This window comes from Meriones unguiculatus, chromosome 16, assembly GCF_030254825.1.
Source record: "Meriones unguiculatus strain TT.TT164.6M chromosome 16, Bangor_MerUng_6.1, whole genome shotgun sequence".
NCBI lineage: Eukaryota > Metazoa > Chordata > Mammalia > Rodentia > Muridae > Meriones > Meriones unguiculatus.
Genome location: NC_083363.1, coordinates 59,830,920 through 59,852,745, shown reverse-complemented (window position 1 = coordinate 59,852,745; position 21,826 = coordinate 59,830,920). Strand labels below are relative to the sequence as shown.

The following is a 21,826-nucleotide window of genomic DNA, read 5'->3' as shown; positions in this document are numbered from 1 at the left end:
ACAGCTGACTGCTCCTGGGGATGATAGAGATCCACACTCAGGGCCTCATAATCACAGTGGCCAGCGCTTGAGACTGAAAAAAAAATCTCCTGAAAGTATACTTTCATATAATGCTCTAACCATATACCGTGAATACCTGATTAATGCATAAGCAGAGATAACAGTGTACAAGTGACACATAATTGCTTAGTGTCAAATTAGAAGGATTTTTCCCCCAGGGGGAGCTAACATTAAGATACACAGTTATGCTCTGGGCTCCTTTTATAATCTTCTCTAAGAATTGTGACTTAAGTCCTATGGTATTTCAGTTGGCCGTCTCCTTTTCTAACACTCTCTGTAGATTTACAAGACTAATTCTGCTGGGCCACCTGGTTCTTAGGAGTTGAACGTGGTCTCATACCTTTGGGTGCTTAGAGCCTGTGTCACTCTGCTTGCTGTCGCTGAGGTGGCAAGCGCGAGGGTAGGGCGTTTTCCTTGTTCTTTGCCTCTTGCTTTTACTTGAGATGTACGAGCGCTGCACGTGGCGCTCTAGTGCCCTATCACCCATGAAAAGGGGGATCACAGCGCCTTCTGTTCAAGTGCCACCTGCTTTCCGAGGCAGGGAGCAGCCGGGCCGTCGGAGGGGAGATTGGGAGAGGGCAAGGCCGTAGCCAAGACCATAACTTTTAAAAAGGGGGAAATTGGTGTGACAAAGAACAAAGTAATGAATGTCCAACTTCAGGAGTTTTGGCTGGTATTGTAATGTAACTTATACTTTTGGTAAACCTTGATAATCCGTTTAGGAAAATGAAAATTAAAATGTTTTATAGCTGGCATGTTCTTAACTGTTGCAATTTAGTAGTTTCAGCATTTAGGTATAGAGGAAGGTACAGTCAGTAGGATTATTAAATATATACCAGTATAATTACACAAAGGGTCCAAAATGCTTTACAATTAGTTTTATTTTAGAGTATCTCAGGAGGATGATATTTTCCCATATTAAAAGCATTGACTCAAATTTAAAAATCGGCTGTCTATAAGACAGTTCAGTTATTTCTCACAGTTTGTTTCTTTCTTTCAAACTATGCAGAAGGCTGAAGAAAATTTTTTTTTAGAATTTTGAGATAGTTTTATTCATGAGGTAAAAGTTTATTTAGGTTTTTATTATTCTCCTGAATAATTTTAAGCTTTAGCATGTAGTTTTGGTTTACAAACCAGAGACTTAGTGAAAAATTTTCCACTGAGCTGAAACGAGGACTCAGGTGAGAAGACTCTTGGCACCAATTCTGACAGCCTGAGTGTGGTCCCCTAGGAGCACTTGGTGGGAGACCAAAACAAGGGTCACATAAGCTGTTCTCTGACTTCTGCTGAGTCAGTCTCAATCTGTCTTGTCTCTATCTCTTCCTTTCTCTGTCCTTCCTTTTCTCCCTTCCCTTCAAATATGATTTAAAAAAAAAGAGAAACATCTCCTTATACTTAAAGATCCTCCTGTTTTAAATTTTGGTTATTGACTTACTTGAAATCTTAAAAGTAAAGTGATATTTGAAAAGATAGCCAACATAATGCATAACTTCATAGCAAGCAAAAATCAATTTAAGACATTTTAGTGAAGACAGGGCAGCATAATCCCAGCACTTGGGAGATAGAGGTAGGAAGGTTGAAGGCCAGCCTTTCACCTACGTGGGATTCTGGCTCCTTCAAGAAGCAAGCTGTTAAATTAGTTTTAGCTCTCAAGTATAAAAGGAGTATAGCACTGTCACTTCATGTTGGAGGACCAGAGTTCATTTAGAATTGAGTCATCGTGTTTAAGCAATAGAGAACATTTGGGTGAAGCATGTTTCAGCCCTCCTAGAGATCATAACAAAAATCTCGTCTCTTAAAACTCTGACACATAAAAAACTATAAATTATTAATTAGTTTAATACTGAAATTCTTTATTTTGTCTTCTATTTAATTTTAGTTTTTACTTTTAATGTACTTAACAGTATTATTAAGACCACTGAAACAGATGCAAAGAAATAAACTAGGAAGCAGGTGTCCTGTTTGAGTGTTCTTAGAGCTCATCTGAAACTCTGAACTGGTATTGCCTTTATGTTTCAGCATCAAAGCTGGGAGACTCCTGTCCTACATTCCATACCAGCTATACACCAAGCCATCCAGTGCGCAGAAGAGTCTCAACTTCAATCCTGTGTGCAAGCCTGAGGATCCTGTGCCGGGTCCAAGCAGCATAGGCAGACAGCTCAACAGCAGGGTGTAAGTCCGTGTAGATTGAAGACCAACACAAAGGGCCTAGTTAGGGGTATGGTCCCTGTTCTGCTGAAGGTAGAAGCAAACATTTTAAAAGCGGGGCATTCGTTAGCTGATCTTTTGATTTTTTTGTGGATTTCTTTATGAAAATAAGTATTGTCATAAGCAGTTTTCTACAGAATGTTACTTTCTCAAAAACCCAACTAACTACCAACTGTACTTTGCTTATGCTCTGTACATAGAAAAATAATTGAAATGATTACATTTGTAGGTTACTTTTGAAAAAATTAAACACTTGTAATTTTAAGTCTGTAGATATATTAGTTCTTGATTCTCAGTTACTGATATGGAGTGAATCTGAACTTTATTATGTGGTTTTTAAAATATACATATTGTTTGTTTTAATTGTAATAATCTTGAGTGCATCGGTTTCAGTTAAAGTGGTATGTTGCCTTACCTTGTTCATCAAATGGTTCATTATCACTAGCCTTCTCTTTTATTACTAAATTGCTTGCTTTGGGAGTTGGATCTATTTTTTCCAAAGGTCAGGAATCTAACCTGGGAGGATTCGGTATCACTGCCTTCCGTAATTTTTGTTGTTTGTTTGTTCTTGTCACGTGTTATTTAACATAGTCACTAAAAAGTCTATTCAGCTTTTTAAAATGTACTTCAAACTATTAGTCTTCAAAATAGTGTCAGAAAATATACTAATAACATGAGAAAAACCCACAAAATACGCATCTTTTTTCTTAGACCAGTGCAAACAGAAAATAGTTTCTTCTTCATCTTATTTCTGTTCATAGTTTTTAGAAAGAATTTATTTTTAAGGTCTGGCTTCTTAGTACAAATAAAATGTCGATTGCTTAGATGTATGTTTTACTTTATTTCTTACACAGCTATTGTCCAAATGTGCATTTGCCTGAGGTACCAGCGTAGAAAGAGTATATTGTTAACTGCCATATTTTCTTGCCAGTAACACATGCATTTTTTTTGGATGTGTAAAGGGTCATAATGTTTTGACATAAAAAAAGATAATTGTCAGAGTTTTGTTTTGTTTTGTTCACGATAGAGTTTCTCTGTGTAGCAAGCAGCCCAGGCTGCCCTGGAACTCACCTTACAAACGAGGCCTTGGACTCAGGGATCCTTCTGCCTCTGCCTCCTTAGTGCTGGGGTTTAAGTCCTTTGTCACCATGCCTGATGAGATTTTTTTTTTAATGCATATATCACTTTGTTAACTTCTGGGAGTTTGGTGAGGGCTGTATTTCTAAGCCTGCGATCTAGATGGCCTTTGGATATCTATGGTATCTAAATACACTTTTTCTTACATTGTAACACATGGAGTAGTAGTAAGCCAGCCAGTGTGTGGTTGAGTACAGTCTGAAGCTCTCATGCTGACTGGAGCTAACTGGAGCCAGTTAGCTAATCCCCTGTGTTGTGGTGTTGGGTTTAATGTGTTAGCAAATGGCTTACATGGAAACCAAATGAAAAGCCACGAGTGGCGACTCAGGGAAAACTTACCATTCATTTTATGAGAAATAGATGTTATTCACATAGTAAAAAAATTGTAACCATTGTGCTGTGGAATTTTGAGATGATAGGTTCTAGTTACTTTTTAGAGAAAGTTATAGAACCCCACTGGATGTGCCTGAGCATACGTGTAATTTCAATACTTGATAAACTCAACAGAAGGCCATTTAACTAGTAGGCAACTTAGACCCTAGTTTAAAAAAAAAAGTTGAAAAACATGAAAAATATGTTAGTGTTTCTTTAGTTTGGTTGAGAAATATCCTTTGTTCAAACAAAAATACAGTATTTATGGTTTAGCATTGTAGTATTTAAGAGGGAAGCAGTAGGTCACAAAGAATTTGTATTTTAAGCTTTAAAGTCAGATACATTAACTTAAATTTTTCTTCTGCTTTAGAAATCACATAATTAAGAAGATTGAGACAGAAAATGAAGTGAAAGCAAATGGACTGAGCAGCTGGGGTGAAGAAGATGCAAAAGATGATTTTAGTTTTGAGGCTCTGGAACACACATTTCCAGGAAGGAAACAAAATGGAGTAACGCATCCCAGAGACACCGCTGTCCTTTTTAATGGACATACTCACAGCTCTAATGGTGCCTTAAAGACACAGGATTGCTTGGTGCCTGCAGGCAGCAGCGTTGCGAGCAGACTCTCCTTGGACTCCGCCCAGGAGGAGAGGAGCAGCGCGGACTTCAGAGACTGCGCAGGGCAGCAGTTGCCGCATGGCTTCAGAAATGCAGATGCTTTGCGGAGTCCACACAGAACTAGCTCTTTCTCCCCGGCTTTGCACAGTAACACGAAAGTCAATGGTGCTCACCACTCCACTGTTCAGGGGCCTTCAAGCACAAAAAGCACTTCTGTTCTGACCCTTAGTAAGCTAGCGCCGGCAGTGCCGCCCAAACCGTCAGACTGCAACTTCATTTCAGATTTCTATTCTCGCTCAAGACTGCATCACATCTCAACATGGAAGTGTGAATTGACTGAGTTTGTCAATACCCTACAAAGACAAAGTAGTGGTGTCTTTCCAGGAAGGGAAAAGTTAAAAAAAATGAAAACAGGCAGGTCTTCCCTTGTTGTAACTGACACAGGTAGATACTAAAATTGTTTTCTTCAAAATGGTTATATTTGACGTCTTGTTCTGATGTTTCCATTGGTATTTTAATCATTATAAACTTGCTAATATAAAAAGCCTCTAGGAATGCCAGGTTATGTAAGTTACAGTAAGTACAACTGAAAACGTCATTACTATTTTTATAATAGATTTAACTGTGGGTAACTGAAAATGCTGGATCATTTCCACGCTGTCAGAACCGGGATTCCCAGCATTCTTTCTTCATGTAGACTTTATAAATTGTCGAAGGTTTGAATGTATAAATATAACATTTTATATTCCATGCCTACTTTCCTGTAAGAATGAAATTGATTGGTAAGGGTAACTGAATTTCTAGAAGCTTGCTTCATAGTACACTTAAAAATTAAACACTGACATATAACTTGTACTGCAGTGGTAAAATTAGTGAGATTGTTTTTATATCTACGTAGATTGTTTAATTTGTGTGTGTGCGTACTACTTGTTATCCAAGTCCAACAGGAAGCTACTTTGTGACAGTTGTTACTTAAAGCAGATTCTAATTTAGACCCAGTTTGAAGTTTCAGTTGTTTTGGGCAAAGGAGTTGGCTTTTTTTCTTTTGTGGGCATCTGGCAAAAGAAAGTTCTAAGATTATGTGATAGTCATATTTATCGCTGTGAAAAAGGAGGCATAAAGAGAAAGACGATGATGGTGTTTTAGAAAGTCGTGGGGCCTTTCCATGTGAGTTTTTATTGCTGTTATATTTGTCTGATTTGTTGCAACATGCTTTTACTCAAAATTCTTTTTCAGTGTTTCTGAAATAGTTCAGAATAATACCATAGATATTAGATTATGTTATGTTTTGGTCCTTTTAGCCTGAAGGTCACTTAATTTTGAAAACTTTAAAATACTATTATGAATTAATTAGGTCCATGAATGGGAATAAATTCATAACTTTTTATGGTATAAGAAAGCATTTGGTAGTAGGTATTTGATTTATACATTCTGTACCCCTTAACTATTTAATACTACATCGATTTGTTCCTTTGTGTTTCACACTACTTCTGTACAGTAGACTTGTGATTGTTGCCTGCCTAACGTGTGCAAGGCCCTAAGTCCAACACCTAACACTGCCAAAGAAAGGTCGTGATTATTAAAATTGGCTTGTTAAATCTTTCTGAAAGTAGCAGAGAGAATGGCAAGGGTTTGAATTAGAGAGCGTAGCCTGGATCCAAGTCCTCACTCTGCCACGTCCTACAGCGGGTACACACGTGGCTATTTGCCTTTCTTGCCTGTTTCCTCTCTGCAGGAAGAACAGTGGGAATCAGCGTCATCCCACTTACGGGTTGGCTGCTTAAAGATAACACGAAGAAAGGTTCAGTGCCTTGCACATGGTGAGACTAGGCAAATGCCTCACAGTTAGTACATGCAGTTAGGGAGTAAGGTGTTTTGTTTATTTGTTTGTTTGTTTTTACCATAAAGCTGGTATACAAGAATATTCACTAAGATCAGAACTTTTTACAATCTTAAAAGGTTCTTAGACTTTAGGTTCTTAGGTGTGGGACCTTGGCTAGTTAGTGTGTTTTGGAGGACCAGGAAGATTAATAGGAACGTTATTACAAAGTTGCATTGTCGTAATAGTTGGATTAAAAATAACCTTTATAAATGCATCCCTGCTTATTCAAGGTCGTTCATTTCTTTATAAGATAATAATTACTTTGCTCCTATAAATATAATAAACATGCTGCAAGCTGGTAACATCAGTGGAAGTGGTGGAAGAAAAATTCCATTTGTATGTAGATTTTTGTTTGTGGAGTTCTTTTTGGAGCATGTCCAATTAGAGCAGCAGCAGAATAGTTGAGCTGGAAATCAGATGGAGTTAAATCCCAGCTCGGGCACGCACTAGCTGTAGGACTTAAATCCCCAACTGTAGAAGGTGGGGCAGGGTAGTAGTTCTCCATGGCTCCATGGTATTGTCAGAACTGATTTTAAAATCTACCAGAGAACTGAAGAAACTGAAGTTGCTCTTTTGCGGTGGTGCATAGTCATAATATACCCCATGTTAAGTTAAGATGCCATTCTTAAGTATGATCTTTAAAATTAACTAGAACTGCTTTTAATGAGAAGACTTAGTTTGGGTTTGAATGTTCTCTTTTTCCTTCTAGGCAATATGTCAGTATTGAGCTCCCCCAGACATCAGAGCTGTGTAATGCATGTTGATATGGACTGCTTCTTTGTGTCAGTGGGTATACGAAATAGACCAGATCTCAAAGGTCTGTATTCTTATTTTAAGAAAGTCGATTGTTAGATATGAATGTATGTCATCCTAATTGATAATGAAGGGTTCTTTGAGAAGTTTTAATTTTTTTTTATTTTCCTTGGTCAAATCAGTTCCTTTCTTCAAATTGTCTGGCCTCGCTTACACAGAGGTGTGGGGAAATTAGAAAAGTACTGCTTGGTGATCAGGTCAAATCTACAGAGAGTGTCTTCAGTTAAGGAATCTGTTGTCTCACACAGATGAATGCTCCTGGATATTTTCCAGATCTTTTTATTGTTCAGGGGAATTTTGTGGTTTCCTGTATCTTGAGACTTTCTGCTCCCCTAATGTGGATAGACACCCCTACTTTGGGGTGGTGATAGTTGTATCATTGAGTTGAGTCACCTGGACAGTCTGTCTGTTCTAATGAAATTTCCGGCTTATTTATGTACTACTTAATACTATCAGAAACATTTATTCAGGATTTTTTTTAATTCTTTCTGGATAAGAAAGATGCCACATTAGCATTTTCTTTTGAAAGTCAGTTTTTCTCTTATGTAAATAAACTAGTTAGGGCACCAAAAATCTTAGAAAATTCTAGATTCCCAACAGGGCTTTATTTTTGTCCTGGGTAGTTGCTACTCAGCCATGAAAGAGGTGTTTAGAATGTGAAAGAATTGATTTTAGCCTATGGATATCTTACATCTATTATTTTGTGGTTTTGTTTAGTTTGACTGGAGGGGTAAGGGGATTCGGTGTGTATATGCTTTTTTGTTCTGAGCCTCCTGCCCTCTAAGCCTGTATTGTACAATTTGCAAATCAGCTTCACAACGTTATAGCTGCCTTGTAACTTAATACATAAGAAGAAGTGATACTTTAGAGTAATGCTCTTAACCAAAGCAAAAACTGGGATTCTGAAAATTCATGTTTGTGTATATGTTAAATCAGATTTTGATTACTATGCATGAATCTCTAATTTATTTCTCTTGCTATAAAATTAAAACAGGAAGTTTAGATGTTGAACCTCTTTATACCAGAAGTAGAAAAAAGGTCTTTTTGTTTGTTTATTTTGTTTGTTTGTTTAAAGGTCTGTTTCTAATTTTTCTGGTCTCTTGAGTTGCCTGTTTTTCATTGTAAGAAATCAAAAGCCATGGAAAGTGACTCTGCTGCTCTTATATGAAGTTGGTTTATCAGAAACGTGACTGGAGCCACGCTTAATCCCAACATGCCATAGGCAGAGGGATGTCTGTGCGCTTGTGGCCAGCCTGCTCTATGTAGAGAATTTGGAGAGACCCTAACTTTTAAGACAATCAAACAAACAAAAAACTCCCTGAAATTGTCCCTTTGGAAGTTTAACCGAAAACCTTCGGTGATATTCTATGGTGATGGGTGTGTTACCTTATTAAGATTTAACACCATGTGATTACAGAACAAATGTTATGTAATTAAAATCCCAGGAACATTTCCCATTTAATGTTCTTAACATCCTTCTGTACTTAGAGAAACAATTTAATCTTTTTCTTGCAGGGAAACCAGTGGCTGTTACAAGTAACAGAGGTACAGGAAGGGCACCCTTACGTCCTGGTACTAACCCCCAGCTGGAGTGGCAGTTATACCAGAATAAAATCCTGAAAGGAAAAGCAGGTACAGATGAGTTCCTTGAAGCCATAGTGCTCTCTTGGATGACCTTTGGATATTCCTGGTGATGTTGATGCTTTAGAAGTAAAAGCAGAATTAGAATAATTAGTGCTTTCGAGTTGAAGGTTTTAAGGATGCTAGTGATGAGTTGAATCAAAACAACATCTGAATCTAAACAGATGACTGATTTATACTTATGCTTTCTGGAATTGGATGATGGTGTTTTCCTGGAACTCAGTGTGGTGTGATTTTTAGAACAGTGATTAATCTACTTTTTGGAAATTGATTGGGAATGAAATACGTGATCATTTTATAGAAGCATTGATCTATATGAGTTTATTAGCCATTTGCGTATGTCACAGTAAAGACACTGAAGTTTGTGTTCTTCAGTAGTCTTAATAATTCAAAGTTAGAAAGAGTAGTTATCTAGTCCAGTTTGGGAGATGACAGCAGGAAAATGGTGCTTTCAAGGGAAGCATAGAGGGAAACCCTGGACAAGCAAAGTGACAGACCTCTATTGGAATAAAAATCTAAATGCCAGGTCTATGAAATGCCCCTTTTTAGTTGACTTGTTTCTTAAAAGAAACATTTTTATAGCTGTCTTTGAAAACTATTTTATTCACACAAAAAAATAAGGTCTTCATGTACTTTTATTGCCTTGCCTTAGAGTTCTGAAGAAGTATTGACCTAGAAGGTTTTCAACATTGATTGGTCTCCTTGTGAAATATCTTGTAAAACCACAAATATTATGTAAAAATCATTCTTTCAGAAAAACATTAACCAGAAGAAAGACACATAGCACAGTCGAAAGATTCCAGTTTGGTTTTACCGTCACTTTGGTTTCCTGTTTTGTCAGATGTAAAATATCGGGCTACTTCAGAAAAGACCCTAGTGAGGAACGTTGGAGAGGATGGACATCTGAATTTCTCCTCTGGAATTAGTCCTTTTGTCGACTGCAGTCATCTGCTTACGCAGTGCACATTAGAAAGGGTGGTTGGAGACACACGTTTATACTTCATATGTGTGTCCATTTCTCAAGGTTTCTAAGGTGTTATTGTTAAATGTTTTCAGCGATTTTTGAGATTCTGGTGCTCTGTGTCAGGTTGTTAGGTCCCTGCACTTGTTGAGGCTTTGCTTCATGGTCTAGGGTTAATTTCTTAAGTGTGGTTTTGTAGACGCTTGTTTCGTCTTTCTGTATTTTCTACATGGTATTATTAAAAAGAAAAAACAGAAGTTCTAGAAAGCAAGAAATATGTAGCTGGAGGAAGTTCACAGTACTTGTCACATGTTGAACAAAGTAAAGAGCTATCGAACAGCTGTCAAGGCCAGAAAAACAGCAGCTGTGTGTGGGGGGGGCATCTCTAAGTTTCTTGGTTCTCAGTCTGGTGGGTACAGTCTAAGTTGGCTGCTTGTCTGAACAGTCTGCATTTAGCTTTTGCCTTGGGCAGGTACTTGTTCTTTGAAAGGAGCAGGGAAGCCGGTCTTCTGTCTTGCTTGTTCCATCACTGTCTGGCCATACGTGGTTTTGTAGCAGAATGTTTTCTTTGGTTACTTAATTTTCCTCATCTTTGTAGCCACTGGATTTTCCTAATATTTTAATAGCCTTTTGTAATTAATTTCTTCTTCTGTGGGTGGTGCACCAGAAGCCAAATATTAGAGGAAATGTTTAAGTTCCGCTTGCAATTAAAATTTGACCGCAGGTTTTCCTCTCCTTAGAAAAAGCGATTATAATACCTCAATATTATGTTCTTGTTTCAACTTGATGACATTCGTTTTTGTATCGTAAACCCTTTAACCCATTTGGAGCTCATAAAAATATTTGCTGTATGTAAAAGGACTAGATTGTCTTTTATGAAGTTTACAGCCAAGCCTGTGCCAGAACTTGTTTTCCAATGCCTTTGTTCCACTTTTTCTGATCTCTCTTTCTCTGGGTCATTGTTACACATAGCACCAAAAGTCAGAATACTAAGGATCAGTTTAAAAGTCAGGATCTTTGACTTCTGTACACTAGTTTTATAAAAATCAGTTCTAATATTTTCACCTGTGTGGTTAGATGAGGCAGAGTATTAGGACAAAAAAAAAGCATCTTCAGTCTTTTTGGAAACTCATTTCTTGTTCCTTGTATTTAGAATTAGGTCAGTATAAGCAGGGCATCTCATCCATCCGTGACTTCTTTTGTGAGCTGTTTCCAGAATCATCTCATTGATGATTTCATTCTGAAGCATTTAACCTCTGCACTTCGTGGTTGGGGCCTTTTACCCCTTCCTGGATTCCCAGGATGCAGATGTTTTCTGTCCCTTCAACAGCTTCAGTTTTCATTCTAAAGAGCAACAGTTTAAAAAATCGTATTAGTCATAGATTTATTCTCAGCGATTTCTTTTTCACAGACTTGTGTCCTGGCCTCTGATTCCTCCAACCGTTCCTTCACATTCTCCATGTGCCCGTCTAGTTTGTCAAGTTTTGATCAGCAGTTCTCTACTTTGCCCTCCAGTGAGGACATGTGTCCCTGCATTTCCCTGAATCTCACAGGAAGCAACTCACTCTGCTGGTGGAGAGACGCACGCACTCTGCTGCACTGTGGAACAGGTCAGCCAGCCCAGTGAAGAGGAACAGCACGGCGCTGCCTCTCAGGCCAGGGCGTTGGGGGCGCATGGACCACACACACCCTGTTCTCACGCCACACATGAGTCTTCTGTAACTTCCACATGAGACTCTTACTTAATGGTCCCCCTTTTAAGGCATGACTCGTGGTTATAACTCTGGAAGAGAGCACATTGTGGCTGTGGTCTTTCGTGTGTTTAGTAGCACCTCTGTTCTGTTTCGGACAACCCTTAGGTTCTTACAGATTAGATAGTGGGCTGTGCAGAAGCACTGGATAATCTGCTCATTTCTATCTTGAATTTATAAGAGTGTGGTGTATGTTTGCATTGTACTGGAGATCGTAGCTCACATTGCATACTCTTGTTTTTATTTTTAATGTAGTAGCATTTAACTCACACCAGGACACCACTTCTGAGTTTGGCTTGTATTTGTGGTGCACATGTGTGTGATAGGGTCTGGAAATACTTGCACAGGTTGTATATTAGGTAAAGGTTTTGGTGGTTGTTGGTCAGATAAAGATGATTTACTGTGTGTATGAAACCAGACACTTGGTTGTTTCTCCTGGTGGTGCAGTAACTTGGTTGTTTTTCATGGAACATTGAGGCTCGAAGTCAGCGGAAGAGGGGCTGAGTGTGTTAGCTGTGTGCTGGTGCACTCAGAATAGGTGTGTTTGGAATTAGCTGAAGTCATAGGTTTACTAAAGTCATTGCTTTACTAATGGTGTTGTTTATAGAGTAGAGACAGGGCTGAGATTGTGTTTTAAGAATGTAGTATTTATATATATATAAATTTCTGTAAAAACACACTTTATCTTTAACCTGAGAGTATGATCAAAACTTGACTAATCAATTAGTGAATCTCAGGTGTCATGTGGCCAGTAGGCTCTCTAGGTCACGTACTTTTATATGCTTGGGTGAGATTGCAAATTTGGTTTGGATGTTGGTGAGCTATTGCTCTATTGAGACTAGAATTATGTTCTGTAAAGTAGTTCCTACTGATTGTAATTGAGCTCAAGGTTTTTAATGGAAAGTGTACTTGTTAAATGAAAAGTAGAAAATAATGCTGTTAGGATGTTTATCTAGGATGTATAAAAGAAAAACCCTGAAGTCTAGGGTGAAGGGTCTCTATAGTATGTGAAGATAGCTACATAATATACATATCACGTGTGTGCATGCATGTATGTATGCACTGGCTGGATGAGATCATCTGGTGATACTGCTTAATTTCTGAATATCAGGATCAAGAACCAAAGTTTCTGAAAAGGGTTACTAAATTATTGTTTAGTCAGGTGGCTGGCAGAAATTTGGATTTTCTTCAACATGTTAGTCTTAAGTTTTAAAGAGAGTTCTTTTAAGAAATAACAGCAAAAAAAAAATCCAAGAAACTTATGTTTTCTGTTAACTTTTTTTTATTACAGTGAGCTACATAGTTTTCATAAGGCAAGGGCAGGGAGTTCATCTCCCTGATCACTGTTACCACCTCTGCCATGAGAGACCATATGTTACAGGATAACAGGATATTTTACATTTATTAAAACAGCATACTTTGAATTTATTATGGTATGTTTTTATCTGACTGTTTTTGAAGAATATAATGAAAGAAAATATTTTTATTAGTTTTGTTATACTTAATATAGAAAGGATTACAATTTAGATAGGTATTTGGATCTTAAATATTTGCATCTGAAAATAATAGAAAACAGATTTCTTTAATAAAAGTTAAGAAAAATTAATTTTTAACATAATAATTAAATTTTATTTTAAAGCAGATATACCAGATTCGTCACTATGGGAGAATCAAGATTCCACACAAACAAATGGAATTGATTCTGTTTTGTCAAAAGCTGAAATTGCATCTTGTAATTACGAAGCCAGGTATGTAAAATCTAAGTTCTAGTTCTTGGGTAGTTAATATTTTTATAGAATTACAGAAAAATTACGTCTTGCAAGTCAAGCCTAATACATACTATGAAAAGAAATATTTTTAGCCTAGTCCTTCATTTATATTACCATGTTAATAATTTTAAATAACATAGTAGGTCCTCATGATAGATCCTGCAGTGAAAACAAAAAGAAATTAGACATTATCATGTTTATTGTCTTTCAGGCATATAAATATTTGAATTGGGTTAGCTGGGCCTTACTTATTCAGTCTTCTTAGAAATAAGAAAAACTTTTTTTAAGTTAAAACTTGGGCTAGACCCTGCTTTCCCGGGATTTTTGTCTTCCATGCCCACTCCACTGTTACGTGTCTGGTTTATTTGACGATTGCTTATTTTTCTTCACGTGCCTCCACTTTATTTCAAGAAATACACCTTCCGAAGAAAGAAAGAAAGAAAGAAAGAAAGAAAGAAAGAAAGAAAGAAAGAAAGAAAAAAACAAAACACTTGGGCTAGAGAGATACTCAACAGGGAAGAGCAGATGTTCGTGCAGAAGACCAAGGTTCAGCTTCTTGCACCACATAGTGGCTCACAGCTGCTCCTAACTCCGGGTCTAGGCAACCCACTCTCTGGCCTTTGTGGACATCAGACCTCAGATGGTGCACAGACACACATTCAAGAAAACACACACACAAACTTGATTGTTTTTTAAGTTGTAAGGAAATTGTTTTCTACCAGCAGACCTATGCTCACTTTAATAAGAATGTATAAACTTGTTACCACTAACTTTTGCATAGGCAGTTATTGTATAATAATCAGGAGCCATAAATATAATCTGCCTTACATGCCAGAAAATTGCGTAAGGGCGAGTGAGGTGGCTCAGCGGTTAAAGAGGCCAGGTGAGCATGATGACCTAAGTTCAATGCCTAGAAATCATATAAAGGTAAGAAGAGGGAACTGGCTCCAGAGTTGCTCCCTGACCTCCACAACATGCTTGTGTGCCATCATATATACAGTAGCAACAACTGAAATTTAAAGAATTGTAACATTATGAAGCAGTATGAAAGGAGTTATGAAATTCCTCATTAGAGAAGTCTTTTTTACTATTTTAACGCAGACATTTTTGCCTGGATAACACAGTGAGCACTCGAATATCATTGATATGTGTTGAAGAACTCAGCAGTTATAGGGAAAAAGCTAAATTAGTTATATTTTTTGCATTTTAAATTTGAGGTAATTTAAGGAAGTCTGATCTGATAAAATATTTGAGCTCAACATACTATAATCAAGAGTAGCTTGTTTAAAATTCTGCTAATTTTGTTAAAATGTTATATTGCTAAAGTTATATTATATCTAAGTGCATAAATATAAAACATGTTCAGTTCTTAGCCATTTTATGATATGTCAAATTTATGCTCATTAAATTTACTTTGATCATGAATAAAGCTGTGTTTTTCTGTTGTCAGTTGATAATGTGGCCAAAACATTGAAATTTACTAAAGACAATTAAGTAACAAGAAATGCACTAGGGTTTTTGGTGTATATTCTTAGTGTAGGCAGGTCAGAGCCTAGTGTATAGAGTGTACTGAGCGGAGGATGCAGAGACGCCCAAAAGTACATCTTTGCTGGCTGGTAAAGCGAGAACTCAGACCCGGCCACACTCCTCTTCAGGGTCTTGCTCAACCCCAGCCAGCTCAGAGATGAATGCTGAGTGGCAAAGGTTTTGCCAGGGTGAGGGTGCTGCCGGCTCTGTATGTATAGAGTGGTATATTTAGGTCCCCCCTGTATGTATAGAGTGGTATATTTAGGCTCCCCCTGTATGTATAGAGTGGTATATTTAGGCCCCCTGTATGTATAGAGTGGTAGATTTAGGCCCCCTGTATGTATAGAGTGGTAGATTTAGGCTCCCCCTGTATGTATAGAGTGGTATATTTAGGCCCCCTGTATGTATAGAGTGGTATATTTAGGCCCCCTGTATGTATAGAGTGGTATATTTAGGCCCCCTGTATGTATAGAGTGGTATATTTAGGTCCCCTGTATGTATAGAGTGGTATATTTAGGTCCCCTGTATGTATAGAGTGGTATATTTAGGTCCCCTGTATGTATAGAGTGGTATATTTAGGTCCCCTGTATGTATAGAGTGGTATATTTAGGCTCCCCCTGTATGTATAGAGTGGTATATTTAGGCCCCCTGTATGTATAGAGTGGTAGATTTAGGTCCCCTGTATGTATAGAGTGGTAGATTTAGGCCCCCTGTATGTATAGAGTGGTAGATTTAGGCCCCCTGTATGTATAGAGTGGTATATTTAGGTCCCCTGTATGTATAGAGTGGTATATTTAGGTCCCCTGTATGTATAGAGTGGTATATTTAGGCCCCCTGTATGTATAGAGTGGTAGATTTAGGCCCCCTGTATGTATAGAGTGGTATATTTAGGTCCCCCCTGTATGTATAGAGTGGTATATTTAGGTCCCCTGTATGTATAGAGTGGTATATTTAGGCCCCCTGTATGTATAGAGTGGTATATTTAGGTCCCCTGTATGTATAGAGTGGTATATTTAGGCCCCCTGTATGTATAGAGTGGTATATTTAGGCCCCCTGTATGTATAGAGTGGTATATTTAGGTCCCCCTGGTATAGAGTGGTAGATTTAGGTCCCCTGTATGTATAGAGTGGTAGATTTAGGCCCCCTGTATGTATAGAGTGGTAGATTTAGGCCCCCTGTATGTATAGAGTGGTAGATTTAGGCCCCCTGTATGTATAGAGTGGTAGATTTAGGCCCCCTGTATGTATAGAGTGGTAGATTTAGGTCCCCTGTATGTATAGAGTGGTAGATTTAGGCCCCCTGTATGTATAGAGTGGTGGATTTAGTCCCTCCACTGGGGACCATCACGCTGAAGGCCAGGCTGACTAGGGCACAGTAGAGGAGAACCGAACAGTGTGGGAGGCCCCTGAACTAGCAAGTGTTTATTTCAGATTTGACTGAAAACGAATTTGAAACCCTAACGCAAGTGAACCCGCGTCTGTGGAGTTTGGTTTTTTGTTTTTTAACTTTTGTTAAAATTTTCTAGAATGCTTTTATTATATAACTTTTATTACAATTTTCTAGAATGCTTTTCCCAATGAAGGTATTCTAATTCTTGTTCCCCTTTTTTCTAAATAAATCTCATAATTTTGTCAGGGAAATGTTTCTGAGGTTGGGTGAGTAATAGACTGTTGAGATGATCAAACTAGTCCTATGCAGTAATGAGTCTGACATAGACTAATGGTGAAGTTATAAAGAATTAAGTGTGACTAGATGTGGACTGCAGAAAAGGAGGTTCTTGTGTGTCCTGTAAAGATGTTGTACGTGATGAAAAGGAGGATCCTGCCGAGGAAACTGCTCGGTTTGATTTTAACGTAAGCAGCAGACACGTTGCAAGATGGTGATGGTAACACTTGGAGGTGGAGGCAGGAGTGGGCGCTCAGTGCCTTTTCTGTTGCAGATTTAAGGCTGTACCTTAAAGAGAGACACCCCTCAAAAATCAGAAAATAGTCAGTCTCAACCTCTGTGTTCACATGCTTTTATGAGAACATTTTGCAGTTATTTAATGATACAGATTTGTGGTGTGTAATATATGGAATGAACATCAGTAGTGATTTGATGCTTTTTCCTTTTTCTGTTGCCTGATCCAACCCCGAAGAGTTTTTGTCCTAGCCCAGCCTGTTGCAGTAAGAATGTGTGATAGTACTTTAAAATGTGACATGAATTCTAGTTCCCACCACACGCATAAAAGTACAGCTTTGCTAACTTATTGTGTGGATTTTGTTTGGGAGGAGCACACAAGCCATTCTGCTAAGGCCGCCGGGCTTTGACTGCCGTTTGTCTCGTGACATGGTGTCACTGCACTGCAGCTGCTGTGGAGCTTCGTCGCATCCCAGCCGACCCTCACACTCGAAACCTTGCTTCTGCCATTACCTAAGTGCTGCAGCTCCAGCTTGCATCACGCCGGCAGGCTTCTTTTGTGTCTGTCCTTACTAGTTGATTTTTGTGAAACAAATCCTAATTTCCTGAACATCTGCTCAAGGGAAGTGTGTGTTTCTCCTAAGGTGTTAGGTGTGGCTCAGTTGGAAGAATGCTTGCCTGGCATGCACAAGGCCCTGGGGCAGTTCCTAAAACAGCAAAACCTGGGCATGGTGGCAGCCCCTGTACTTCATCAGCACCTGAGAGCTGGAAGGAGGTAGACCAGAAGTCTATCCTGACTACCGGGCCAAGGTTCCTCAAGTTGATGACTACCAGAGTAGAAGTAGCATTTTTTTCCTAAGTATTATCTTTGAGTTTTTTCCTTTTTTAAAAAGGAAAGGAAACAGAACATTGTAGGATTAGTATAACATGTTCCTTTAAGACTGAGTAACTGCTTTTAACTTGAATGTTGAACTTACATATTTATGCTTTTGTTACCAAAAGTTGATCTTTTTTCAAAGCCAGACTTTAGAAAAACACTATTTCTGATCTTTTTCTGTACCTCTCTGAACTGTTGTATTTACACTTCCATAGTCTCTGAGGATATGGGGTTATTGAGGACTGCCGACTGTGACTCAGATGAAGCTAGGTAGAGCAGGAACATGCTCACAGACAGCCTGGGCTCTGCTTGTTTGTGAGGCTCGGCCAGCCCCCCCCCCCCAGAGCACCTCAAAACGGAACTGCATGGAGCTGCTGCAGCTGCACTTGCTGTCAGTCCCTACTTCCTTCCTATCTTTGCATCTTAGTACATCATCTGTCCACTTGCGACTTGATAGTGAAGTAGTTTATTACTTTTATTTTTATGAAAAATGTGTGTCATTTTGGATTTGCTTCTGAATAACTTTGAGAGGTTTCTTAATTATTTGTAGTTCTCTGTGGTGATCTAAGTGTTAGGAGAGTCCCAAAAGCTGCTGAATTATAATAGAAGGAATAAAGAGAAGGCAAGAGGCCAAGAAACAATTGTAGCTGTTCCTTAAGCAGGCACACCTCCAACTAAGCCATTACTTGGTAAATGTTACTGAATGGATGTATGGAACAACCGTGATCATTCTATGCAATACTAAATAATCTGGTGAAACACTGCTTGTCTTGCTTACATTTTTCTGTATTATTTTTTTCTGGATTCTTTACAGAGTGATAAAATGGAATTTTACTAATTATGTATAATTCCATAATTGTAGTTTTATGCTGAATGCTCCAAATAGCAAAGGTAATGTGTGGCATTGAGACACGGTAGATTTAAAATTTACCATTTTCAATCAGGTCCCTCAAAGTTGTGGAGCCCTGGCCCCTGCGCAGAGGGATGCCCCGCCATACAGTGCTGCTGGCATCTCAGCCACTGCAGAGCCACTCGAGGAGCGCTGGGACTGCTCAGTGCGGATGGGGTGGCAGTAGGAGGAGTGCGCTGTGTCTGTCCGTCGCGGAGCTGTTTCGGGTGGTTCTTTTGTTCAGACGCTTTGGGGGATGTATTGGGAGAAGAAAACTGTTTTGACAGCACATTCCTGCTCTGTGGTGGTTGTTATATCACCAGCATATAGTATGCTGACATCTCTGCAGAGGGGCCAGAGGTCAAGTTTTAGAAGTGTTTAGCTATAGGCAAAAGAGATGTCATTGACTCTAGTGAGACAGTTGTATTATTTTCTGTTGGGGGGACTTCTACATTTTCCTAATCCCTCTTGTTAACCCCTAACGAGAGGGGCAGTGACATGGAAATTGTGTATTAGTGACGTGGGGAGATGACAGCACAGCCAGTACTTGGTTGTCAGCTAAAGATCAGATTTAATCTCCACTGTGTTTTCTTCCTTTCTTGTTTTTTTTTTTCTAGACAAGTTGGCATTAAGAACGGAATGTATTTCGGGCATGCAAAACAGTTATGTCCTAACCTGCAAGCTGTTCCATATGATTTTCATGCATACAGGGAAGTTGCCCAAGCAATGTATGAAACACTGGCAAGGTATTGTGTTCAATGTACTCCTGTTCATTTCTTCTGCTCTGCTTCTTCGATTCACTGTTAGAGTCTAGTTCCTGTTAGCATTGTTAAGAGTCACTAGGTTTTTGTCTGTGATCCTTTTTCTCAGCCTGCCAGTTTGGTAGCTTTCTTCTTTTTCTTCCTTCTCTTTCTTTCTTCCTTCCCTTCCCCTTCCTTCCTTCCTTCCTTCCTTCCTTCCTTCCTTCCTTCCTTCCATCCTTCCTTCCTCCTCCCTTTCTCCCCCCCGTCCTTCCCTCTCTCCCTCCTTTGTAGCTTCAGTAATTGGTAGTTTAGTCTCAAGAGAAAATTTGCACCATATCACTGTTCAGGTGCTACTGATTGTGATGTGAAATGTGCCAGGATATGTGGACCTGTTTTTCTATCCATGAAACCAGATGGACGAAGGATTCGGGCGTTTTGTTGTTCCCACTGCTGTTTTTTGTTTCAGTTTTCTCCTCTTTTATTACATTGGAATTATAATTTGTTTGAAATTAGAATTCAAAGAGTAGGGTGCAGTAATATGTACTGTTTCCCAGAATTTCAGTACCAGCCAGGATAGTGGAGAGACCTCTGTCTGTATTGTAACTGAATAAGGCTAAAACTGGTGACCCAGTAACACAGAGACATTTTAAACTATTTCCATGCCAAAAATTAGCTTTTATAAAAGCAAGGCTCTGTGCTTGTTTTAAAATGGTTGATTGGTTAGCTTGAGGAAAGGAGATAAATGATTTCTTTTTCAATACTAAAGCGGTATCAAATAGAATTAAGGTTTAGTAACTTAAACATGCTCTGAACCAGAGTCATGTAGTTTCTGTGTAAAAGCCTGGGCGAGGTCCACCTCACAGCTACTTACCCCTCTGTAAACTGAAAAGGTTTCAAGTGATGTAAACTGCTGGCTCGGACCTGTTCCAGTAAAAATTTAAGTCTGTTGGTCCAAGATTTGTAGGTTCTAGAGCTGTGTTGAAATTCTAGGATGTGTGCTTACCTCTCTCTTCACTTCTGCCTCTCCCTTATATTAAAAATATTCTTTTCTCATACAGTATATCCTGATTTCATTTTTCCTCCCTCTACAAGACCAGTTCCTGCCCACCTCCCCTCCCATCCAGATCCAGCCCCTTTCTGTCTCTCGTCAGGGGAAAAAAAAAAAAAAACAGGCTTCTAGAGATAACAGGAAAGATAGCAAAATAAAATATAATAAGATAAAACCTTCACATCAAAGTTAGACAAAGCAAACCAACAGAAGGAAAAGAGTCCAAGAACAGTCACAAGAACTGGAGACTCACTCATTTACACACTCAGTAGTCCCATAAAAACACTAAAATGAAAGCTGTAATATATATGCAGAGGACCTGCCCAGACCCCTGGAGGCTGCCTTTTCTTCTTAAGCTTTATTCTGAGCACCGTAAACCAGGAAGTGCAGGTAGCTGCTTGAGTCTGCTGGTCTCACCAACAGAAAAAGTGTCCAGTCCCTGTGGGCACTTGTAATCGCTACCGTGATTGTGGAGAAAGCATAATGGAAAGATGTTAGCTCTGTCATTAGTCACAGATATTCTTAGCAGAAGTCCAGCAGTTTGGGTAGTACTGTGTCACAAGTGTGTTAAATGCCAGTCAAAAGCTGAGGACATTGATAGCATACGAAGGCCAGCAAGGATAGGTTAACAGAGGTGCAGCTGTGCTCTCAGAGCCACGGCTTGGAGTAGATCATGCCTGTGGCCTAAAAAATTGGTGGAGAGCCCAAGGGCCTCTTACACCTTTAGGCTGTGGTGACTTTAGTGGCATGTGTCTGTTTCGGGGGGGGGAAGAGTCATTCTCATTATTTAAAAAGAAAAAAAGCAAGGAACCTTTGTTCTTACATTTGTAGCCTAAGTAGCATTTGTTCATTGAATGAGTAGGTTTTGACATGGTTTATAAGCTATCAAAAGGTGTGTATTAACGGTAGACTGAGATAGGACTCGGTTGGGAGGCCTCTTTGGCTATCTTTCTGGTTGGTGTCTGTTGCATGGTCTCAGGTCATGCTCTTTTCAGCCTGTCAAAACGATTAGTCCTTTATATAGGGAGATCACCTAAGGTAAAAGGAACAGCATTTCTTCTTGAAGAGATGGGTGTGTTTCTCCTAGCCAGCCAGCTGACTGGCCCCTTTGTCCTGTAGAATCTCAGGGATTTGACAGGTATTAAGTCGTTCGTAGCGATATCTGATGATTTTAGATGATTTTAGGTGAACAACAGTGGTTGAACTGATGTATGTAAACATCTCTTCATAAGGATCTGCCATGTTTGAAGTTTTCTTGGATATTTTGATAGTTGTGACCCATTTACCCCTTGAGCTATCCATGCGTACAAGGGTATTCTCAGGACGGTGCTGTAGTAGTTTTGATGTGTAATTACAACACTAACTTTGTAGTCAAATGTTAGGTAACTAAATCGTGTCCGTTTGGATGGATTATTTAAAATTAGAAGTTTGGTTCGTTTTTGTTGTTTTCCATATTTAAAAGTGCCTTCTCTTGCCTGGTGTGGTGGCACTCAGCAGCATTTGGGAGGCACAAGCAGGCGGTCTACAAAGCGAGTTCAGGACCGCTAGGGCTGTTACACAGAGAAACTCTGTCTTGAAAAACAAACAAATGCCTTCTCTGCTTTGTAACATTTAGGTGTCTCTGAGCAGGC

The 21,826-nt window shown here is 39.0% G+C and overlaps 1 protein-coding gene across 9 annotated transcripts in view; it reads left to right on the top strand.

Moving 5' to 3' along the window:
• Positions 1-21,826, top strand: part of Rev1 (REV1 DNA directed polymerase) — an 82,573-nt gene that overhangs the window by 43,496 nt on the left and 17,251 nt on the right. For 7 of the 9 annotated variants that reach the window (XM_060369892.1, XM_060369894.1, XM_060369893.1 and 4 more), the window contains 6 exons: positions 2,080-2,232; positions 4,148-4,839; positions 6,987-7,094; positions 8,606-8,722; positions 13,083-13,191; positions 19,022-19,150. In XM_060369892.1, the coding sequence (XP_060225875.1) occupies positions 2,080-2,232; positions 4,148-4,839; positions 6,987-7,094; positions 8,606-8,722; positions 13,083-13,191; positions 19,022-19,150 (1,308 nt within the window). The remainder of the gene's footprint in view (positions 1-2,079; positions 2,233-4,147; positions 4,840-6,986; positions 7,095-8,605; positions 8,723-13,082; positions 13,192-19,021; positions 19,151-21,826) is intronic. The other 2 variants (XM_060369895.1, XM_021636000.2) reach the window with 1 other exon arrangement.